This window comes from Danio rerio, chromosome 15 (genome assembly GCF_049306965.1).
Source record: "Danio rerio strain Tuebingen ecotype United States chromosome 15, GRCz12tu, whole genome shotgun sequence".
Classification (NCBI taxonomy): Eukaryota; Metazoa; Chordata; class Actinopteri; order Cypriniformes; family Danionidae; genus Danio; species Danio rerio.
In genome coordinates, this window is record NC_133190.1 from 18,808,439 (window position 1) to 18,818,057 (window position 9,619).

The 9,619-nt window shown below is 42.6% G+C and overlaps 1 protein-coding gene across 1 annotated transcript; it reads right to left on the reverse strand.

Moving 5' to 3' along the window:
- Positions 1–709: 709 nt before the first annotated feature.
- Positions 710–7,412, reverse strand: fam222bb (family with sequence similarity 222 member Bb). Its single transcript, XM_001332858.8, has 3 exons — positions 7,283–7,412; positions 5,609–5,733; positions 710–5,421 (listed from the first exon to the last, which is right to left on the reverse strand). Exons 2-3 carry the CDS (start codon positions 5,685–5,687, stop codon positions 3,710–3,712), a joined length of 1,791 nt encoding a protein of 596 aa, XP_001332894.3. The 5' UTR covers positions 5,688–5,733; positions 7,283–7,412; the 3' UTR covers positions 710–3,709.
- Positions 7,413–9,619: the final 2,207 nt, after the last annotated feature.

A 9,619-nucleotide genomic window follows, 5' to 3' on the forward strand; every position in this document is an offset into this window, starting at 1 on the left:
TTTTGACTAACCCATTTCCAAGATTTGATCCAATCTGTGATGCAAAATCCTACTGGATTACTTTTGAAAAACCAGGCCCTGGAGATCGGATGAATGAATTAAAAAAACACGGTAAAACTCAAATGCAAAGCAGAAACAAGACAAGCACTGAGGACCAGAATTAAAGTAATGTCGAGGGAGCAGTACGAGTTGTAGGAGCAGGAACATATCAACCTGTAAACATTTTTTTTATATTTTTAAACGTGCAAAATAAACAAATTATGTATGTGACAAAAAAGCCTGTAAGTTTACAGTTTACAACATACTTAGTCAATTAAACTGCACAACCCAAAAGAAGCAATGCTAATCAAAAGGATAAGAGTTGGCTCTTCATAGAACAAACATAATTGCTTTTATTTGATTTGACATTTTTGCATTTACAAGGAAAAAGCTTGGTTATGGATGTGCCATCTCTTTGTTATGGATGTGAAATTGCCACTTGTGTGACTTTAGTAAATCAAATAGAATTGTATAAAAACGCTGACAGAGACATTTTTTGTAAAATACAAGCCAACACACAAAAAAAAAGCAGAAACGGTTTTGCTATTTGGCGAAAATGTAATTTTTTTTCATGGCAAGGTTGACATTTGCATTTGATTTCATGCTTACTTTAAACACTACTCTGTTAAAGAAACTGCTGCACAAGCAGACAAAAAGAGACCCGACACACTTTTGCAAATGCAAGTCAAACTTTATTTTGGTTAGAGGGGAATGTTTGTGCAACACGTTCCTGAAAAAAAGTGTATCTGGAATGACAGTTTTCGGTTACACAAAACAGGTGCGCACTGCTACCATTCAAGTGACATTTTGTTCTTTGGTGGAACAAGATGAGACACACTCAACTCCTGCTAACACACACTCCTGTAGTCCAAAACTGCCATTGTGTTGGTTTTGGGAAAGGGGTGGTGAGAAGGGGGGTGGCTGGTTATTGGGGATGTTGTGATGGGGGGCAGGAGTGCATGTGCTCCAAAAGACAAAGAACTTTCCAGAGCATTCCTTCGAATGTTTCAAGGACACTAGGGAGTAGCAGCGTAGCTCTCGCCACCTAAACTAGTGATTCAGCAGCAACTATTCACATCCAAACAGATCTTGCACCTGCAGCAGCACACAATCTTCTTTTTTCTGAACGATAATCAGTAGTTTTTTCTTTTTTCTTTTAAGTAAGCTCGGTCCCCTGTTCATGAGCAGTGCACTACATCTATGGAATGTGCACTAGCGCCGGTCCATTTTCCAATCCCGACGGTCACATACACACAGTCCACATCAGCCAAGAGGAGGCACTTCACATAGAGATAGTAACTATTAAAAGAGTAACCTGACTTGTACTCTTGAGCTGTAACAAGGCATGAAATGAGGATCGAAAGAAATACAAGGAGTCTATATGTTCAAGCTTTACAATGACATGGTCGACAGGCAAATGGAATAACTTAGTGTCTGCTGATACTCAACATATTAACAATATTGCATTGCAAAAAAAAGGCATAATATAAATTAGATCTTAACTCTATGCTCACAACATTTAGAAGAAATAACTTTTTTGTAGTTGGGATAAAATAGCAGCTTCATGAGTAACACGCTTCAGCTTAAACTAGGCCTGCTGTTGTGAAAAACAACACTAGACGCAAAGCGTTCAGTCAAGCTTGTGTATCCAACGCGTTCACCCATGACAGGAAACAGATTTAGGACTTAACAGATTTTGCTGCAATGGTAGACAGAGCAAATAAAGAGTCTAACATGGGAAACATAACATGACGTGGTGTGAACTGTTACAGCCCAGTACTACACATACATTGCTAAATACAAAAGAAACTCTTTCTCTCGGGAGTTCGCTCTCCCGTGATTTACGGTTCCACGAAAACAAATTTAGCTAAATATCATTAATTTATAATCTACACCATGCCTATTGTCAAGGACAGTTCAAGGATCAAATATTTAAGGCTTGTGAGGGGGCAAACAGGGAGGTTATGATACTGGGTGTCTCACCCATTCTCAACTGCAGTTGCTCCACTCGTTACACCAAAGTCTGACAATACCCATGCTCCACTGCCAGATGGCCTGCCCTGATAAAGGTGGAGACACTCGGCCGACAAGTCAAAGGAGAATATGAGAAGAGGCACAGGTAGACCTGAGAAAGAGAGAGACTCTCCATGGGAGTTGAACCGTGGAGCTCGACATGGGTCAGTTATCAAATCATAAGCTGAAATGGTGACTTTCGTTTGGGTTGTTTCTTAGACGGTCACCGGCGGTGCATTTCAGCTATTTTAGAGAAGACCGACATGACACATCAAGTGCCTAAGGTGGGTGGAAAATGCAGTGGCAGGCTTCAGCTGACACAACAGCATGTGACGGAGATGGAAGTGATCCCGCCAGGGAAGAACGGTATGGTGTTAATGATGGAGCAAAAGCAGGGAGCCAATCCGCCCAGACACACAGCATTCACACCAGCTAATCACACCTCTCAGTTACAGTAGCACAGCAGTGAAGCCACAGGCTAGCCTGTGGCGCTCATTTATATTGCGCTTACATCAACACACTTCCGTCATCCAATTACGGTCAAGGACGTTTTTCCTTTAAAGACAAACTAACATATGATCGGATGATGAAACTCTTCCCAAAGGAAGCTTTGGGTTGGCCGCTAAACATCAGTCCACTGTAAGACCTGTAGTGAGTCAAAGCCTGCCATTCCCATCTCTTTCCAATGTAATTCAAGTAGTAACAATTAAGTTGAAAGACAAAATAAACCCCTAAGCTATGCAATTAGGGCACAGCACAAGTCCCGAAGCAATTTCAGTCTACAGCAGTCTCCATTTAAACTGAAATCTAATAGGATACTCAGGAAAAAAAAATAGAGGATAAAAAGGGTAGCGCATTAGCTGACACTTCAAGGGAAGGATTAACATTTTACACAATGTGGCTCGACTCAGCCCTAGTGTAACATTTCCATCTAAGACTTTAACCTGATTCATGTTCAACAGTCTGGAAAAGAAACAGTCTTGTCATATGTGCATATCCCAGTATCAGTTTGCACTTTCATTTCAATTCAGAATTAGTTACAAAAGCACAATATGTAAACATTGAGAGGAACAAAAATAAAAATCAACCTCTATACATTATACAAGCTGTTAGCTTAGATGGAAAAGCCAAATATTTCGGTATCATGGCACCCCTTAAATTTCCTCACGAGTTAGTACTTCAAATCTCAAGTAGGCCTACACTACAAATAAATGGCATTCACTGAGAATTGCTTCTCAGCTTTGTAAATGACAGACAGTTGCTAACCAAAAAGAAAAAGCTAATTAAATGTTACACGGAACATATTTTCCCCAACATATCTTACAGACCAGATAGGAATGGTAAAAATAGTGCTGATCTCACAAACAAAAGCTGTTATGGCTGTTTTCTGTAAAGTAAAAAAGAAATTAGAAATAAATTAAATAAATGCCTACAAATTTTCCAAACCTACTTGAGATATATAAACTACTAAAATTAAAATAATAAAAAGAATCAAAGTGGCACATGGCAGGGGGGTGTTTAGCTTTGTGATAGCCACGTAAATCATCGTACAGGAAACATTCAGTAGATCACTTTCAAGACTGAGGGAAAACAACAGGGAGGAGAGGATTTTTCCTTGCGCTCCGACTAACACTGAAAAGCGTGAATTAGCCATAGCTCATCTGTACCCTGGGTGGTGGATGTGCACATTTCTACTATCACCTGAATCTGTGGCCCTGTTGACTGGGGTTCGGTGCATCTTTGCCATTGTGCCAGGATTCTGCGCTCTGAAGCAGGGTGTCTGGAAGTCGCCACCCATGTACTCCATGTTCTGCATCAGGTTCGTCTGACTTGAAAGAGCAGCCCCAGTCCTGTACTGTGCTCCAGGGGTGCAGTCTAAGGAGGCCCCTGAGAGGCCACCGTGAAATGACCCCACCAGGTCTTGAGACCCTGAGCTGTCACTGTTTGGTGTGGGGAGGATGTTGCTCCATGGAGGCTGCATGTAGTGGCCGTTGCTGTAACTCACAGGCATCCCGTTAACCGGAGGAGATGGAGTTGGTTTATCGGTAGGTGGCTTCAAGTTGAATGGCTGCGCCATGCACACCTCCTGTGGGTAGCCCATGTTCTTTGTAAGGAACCCTGGTCCCATTAGGCCTTCTCGAGGGAGATTCTTACCCTGGTGAGCTGCTCCCTCTGGAAGGTGCTGAAGATGTCCCAACTGGTGTTGGCCCCAGGGGCCCTGCTGACGTTGTTGCTGGGGTAACTGTGGCTGGGACTGCTGCTGCTTCATCTCATTGTGGTAAAGGGGTATCCTGTTCATAGCAGCAATGTCAGGCAGTGGCAGAGCAGAGGCAGGACCGCCTTTGTCAGAATTTCCAAGAATGCAAGAAGATGGAGGACCCACAGTAGGATGTGGGCACACTCGAGAGCTCGCGTTGATTAGCTGGTTGCGGCTAATGGGACTGGGGTTGGCGATCTGTCCTTCACACACAGAGGTAGAGCCCATGCCAGCCCGAGCCTGGCAGAACTGATTAATCTGATTGACGATGCTGTTCAAGTCGCTGGGCCGGTTCTGGTGCAGGCTGGCAGCCATAGACAGCGGGATGGTTGAGGTAGACACAGTCACATTGGGAGGAGCATCGGCATCAGGCAGCTTTCGTGGCATCTGTAAGCCTGCCAAGGGTGGCTGCAAGACCCCAGATGCTGGAGGGCCAGCACAAGAGGCCTGTGGAATGGGTTGGGATTGAGAAAAGCCCTGGGAGTGCTGCAGGTTTACCGACTGTGCCATATCAGGCAAATGCCGTAGTCCTTGTGGAGCGGACAACTGCTGCTGCATGAGAGTCTGTTGGTGGTTTAGGGTGTGGTGTGGTACTGGCGGTTGGTGAGCCTGGCTCTGATGTAAAGCCTCCTGATGGGCCAGGCTCTGCTGTGGTTGTAAACTGCTCTTCTGCTGCAGGGATTGTGGATGGGCCTGCAAGGCCTGAGAGTGACCGAGACTCTTCTGGCCTAAAGGAGTCTGAAGATGTGGAACAGTGTGAGGAACATTTAAAGTGCTGGGATTGGCGTAAAGCCCACTGTGCGGGTTCATGATGAGCTTGGGGAGAAAACGGGCTCGGCCGCCTTCAATGTCCTTGAGGATCCCTTTGACAGGAACTTTGACTATGGCCAAGAGGCCCGTCCGGGTGTTGACCTGAGGTGGGTAGGGGCTGTAGCGCTGACTGGAGGTGTCGAGACCGTTGACAGTGCGGCGAATGTGTTTCCTCTGAGGTACTTTTACACTATTGGGGAAGATTTTTATAGTCAGTGGGTTATTGGCAACTTTCTTAGCATAGGCATCCAATTCTGCTGGGGTGGGATAGTGTGCTGATCTCATCCTCTGTGTAGTGTCCCCTGTGAGAAAGAGAAGGCCAAACATGAAGAATAATACAAAAAATGTGGCGCTCATATGATAGCACATTACTGCTTATCAGGGCTCCTGCGGAGTTAGAGCATCTGTTTCACTAACAAAAGGATATCTAGGTCAAACATGCATGTAGTTTAATCAGAACCAAGCTTATTTCAGTTAAAGGCTGCTTACATTTCTGAAGTCCAGTGTTCATCTGCGTGTGCGAGAGAAGCTGGAGGGAGGGGTTTGATACCGGCAGACAGGCCAGCATGTCACAATGAGACTAATGCAACATTGGACTCTTACTCCTCATCACACTGCAAAGGAAAGAATCACGTCAGGAACAAAAATGGATTCACATCCTTCGTCTCCTAAAATACATGTTGTAAAAAAAGAAACATCGGCTATTTTCTCCTCCGAGGGCATCATTATAGAGATCCAATTTTACGTGTAGATGTAGGTTTAATTGAACATACTGTGCAATGGGATTTAATGAGTGTAATAAATTATTACAGAGGAAATTTCTAGTTTAATTAGTGGTGCTTTGGTGCAACACAGCAGCAGAAGCAATAATCAAAACGTCTTAGATTAGAAGACTTGCAGAATGAAAATCAGCACACCATGAATATCCCAACAACCTAAGTAAGTAATATTGAGTGGAGCGTGCTGCTAGTCAACAAATGACATGATTTACAGCTGGCCACGAGAAAACCGGCAATCGCAGAAGTGTAGAAAGGCCCTACCCTTGCTAATTCACCTGAACATCCATCAAACGCTGAAGCTATAGATCTTTGTAATTGCCTCATTGTAGCCATTTATTTAAATATCATCCATTCAAGCATGACCTTTTTAAATAGCTCTCTGAAACAGCTGGTGTCAGGGCCCACGGTGCACACCCTGCAGTTTGAGTGTCAGGAGTGCGATGCAAACGCATTCTCCCGCTTGCCTGGCAGGTGCCCAGGGGCACGGCAGGGGATGCGGCAACACGACCACAGGCCACATGCTCCCAGCTGACTCCTCCAATCGGAGATGTGCAGGTGTCAAAAAGTGCAGTCGAGACAGAGCCTGACATGTTCTGAGCACCCAACCCCCAGCTATTTTCATCCGTGAGCTGCTTTTAATGTCACTCAGAATGAGGTGTTATCAGCTGAAATGGAGACTCACGGTGTCTAAAACATCCTGAATCACTGAAAGACCAGTGATGACCAATGTACGTCATGTTATATCTTGGCCTGTGGGATAAGGGGAGTTGTTTATTTAGCTGGTGCTCTCAAAAAAAACCTTTGAACGGAGTTCAAAATCTAAACAAACTCACAGTTCACAGCTTATACAAGCAAAAACTGTACAGCCAAGCACTTTACTTCAGCTGACACGAATTTACAGTCTTAATTAAAAACAACAGGAGCTTTGAAACAGCTGAGCTACACTGTAAAACAACAAAAATAATGTGCCAAACATAAAACATAGAGAACTGAAAAGTTTAAAGCACAATGTGTGAATGCTATAACCTCAACCCCATTATAAATATGCTAGCCAGCAAACTTTACTTAGCTGCAAGCTACACACATCACAATCATCTCAGACCAACACAGACACACTCACATGATTTAGGGTCACTGTAGCACACATCAACCCTGTAGATAACATGTGTCCAGTTGACCGAACGCCCAACTAACTAGCAACCCATCGAAAGGGCGATCAGAGAGAGATTTGAGCCTGTCCTGGCACCTCTGCCTCTACACTTGCTACTGCCACTAGCATATAGCCTGTGTCTTCTTTGTGCGAGCCACTGCCCGGCTTTCATCTTACAGCTTCTTAAAAACGCGTTCAAATGGTCAAACTGGAGATGTTGAAAACGAAACTTACTCTCTGGCTTCGGGATGAGACGTGCGATTGTTTAAAAGAGCATTTTTGCTGGGTTATTCGGCACCTGTGTTCTGCTTGTGTCGATAAAGCGCTTGTCTAGTCACTGCTGCCCAGTGCCCACTGCTGCAGCCTATATCCGCGCATGCGCAGTTCGCTTTCCTCGCTTGTCTTCCTCGCTGAGCTCAAGGAATCGCGAAGGGATCTTTGGCTCAACGCGCCATCTGCTGAGTGGGAATTACACAGTCTCCTAGTTCTACCGACGTCTTCATTTTTTGTGGAAAACAGTGATATATTTACTATTTATTAGCTGATTAAAAACGAGAGGAAGAACTTTTATAATGTCGCAAAATATTTTAATAAAATGCTGTTAAACTGGACATTATAGGACAAGTAAAATGTGTCAAGTTTTGGTCTGTTTTCACTATAATTAATGATTGTGGGTTTCAAACTAATTTTAATTGTATCCTTTGCTTGTTTGAAGATGCAGGAAATATTATTTGGTATGAACAATTAATAACATACCACAGTTTCCCAACTTTTAAAGAATATAACAAAGTGGTTAAAGCAATATCACCCAGTAGTTCAGTTTAACCCAAGGAGCTCAGTGGATATTCAATCTCCTTTGCGATTAGAAGGTGTTAGTCTGTTAGATAAGAGATGTAACAATAGGTTTGTGCAGCAAATTTTTCAATTTGAAAGGAAAATTTCTTCTAGAGAAAAGTTTTACTACACTGTAAAACCCAATAAAGTTGAGGAAACCGATTGCAACCAAACATTCATTCATTCATTTTCTTTTTGGCTTGGTCCCTTTATTAATCTGGGATCGCTATAGTCGAATGATCCGCCTGATTCCGCCAACTTATGCAGCATATGTTTTATGCAGCTGATGTCCTTCCAGCTGCAGCCCATCTCTGGTAAACATCCATACACACTCATTCACACTTATAAACAGACAATTTAGCCTATCCAAATATCTGTACCACATGTCTTTGGACTTGTGGGGGAAACCGGAGCACCCGAACGCAGAGAGAACTTGCAAACTCCACACAGAAACCCTAACTGACCCAGCCGAGGCTCGAACCTGCAACCAAACGTTTAAGTTCAAAAACTAATCCTAATGAGTACTGTGAACTTACCCCATTTGAGTAAATGAATCAATTTGAGCACAGTAAACCCAATACATAAAGAGAACTCAAACCAACTCAGTTCTGTAAAACCCAATAAGTTAAGGCAACTCAAACCATTTGAGCAAACCGATTGCTACAAAACGTTTGAATTAAACTAATCTTTATGAGTACTGTGAACTTACTCTATATAAGTTGAATTAATGACATCATTATGTATATATACTCAAGAAGTCGCTGGTTTGAGCCTCGGCTCAGTTGGCGTTTCTGTGTGGAGTTTGCATGTTCTCCCTGCGTTCACGTGGGTTTCTTCCAGATGCTCAGGTTTCCCCCACAGGCCAAAGACATGCGATACAGGTGAATTGCCTCTGATTAATAGGAACTAAGCCGAAAATAAAATTAATGAATTATTATTATGATTTTATTACTGTTATTTTAATTTTTTTTCCCTTTCTGTCTAATGATATGTTATTTGTATGTGAATGTGACTATATTTTTATGACAGTGTATATTATTGACCTTTATCTGATCTTTCTATGATCCCTTGGATTCTGTTCTGATGTTCTTGTATTGTCAGTTCAAGCTATAAACATGATTGGGGATCAAATTTAACCACATGAATAAATTACATTTAAAATACATTGTTAAATAATTATTTAAAAGTGTAAATATCCATTTAACTACAGTATACATAGTTTTTTTTTTAATAAATTGGTCTTAAACTGGGCCAGATATGTTGGTTTATAATGATGAAATGTAATGTTGGACTGCAATGAATTTGATATACCCTTTATGCATTTTGCTTAACGGCCCTGCTTTTTCTCGGAGCAATTTCAAAAAATATTAAAAGTGGGTCAAGACAGGTCAAACCTACGTGGCCCACATATACATTTTTAACATCTTGGCCAAATACTACATTTGACTTCTGGCCCAAGTCTTGTGTGCCGCCTTAAAGACGATGCCACCTCTTCGAAACCCGGGCCGTGTTTAGCCCACATGCTGTATGCAAGTGCCGGACGAATGACTGCTGTGCAGCTTTATGCCAAATCTGGGCCAGAATTCTTTGCTACCTGCGCACTGAAAACTGCATCACTGACACTTGAAATTCAGCTTTGGCAAACAACACAAACAACATTTGACAATATTTTCACATAGAAAACATTCATTTATTCATTTATTTTCCTTCGCTTAGTCCCTTTATTCATCAGGGGTT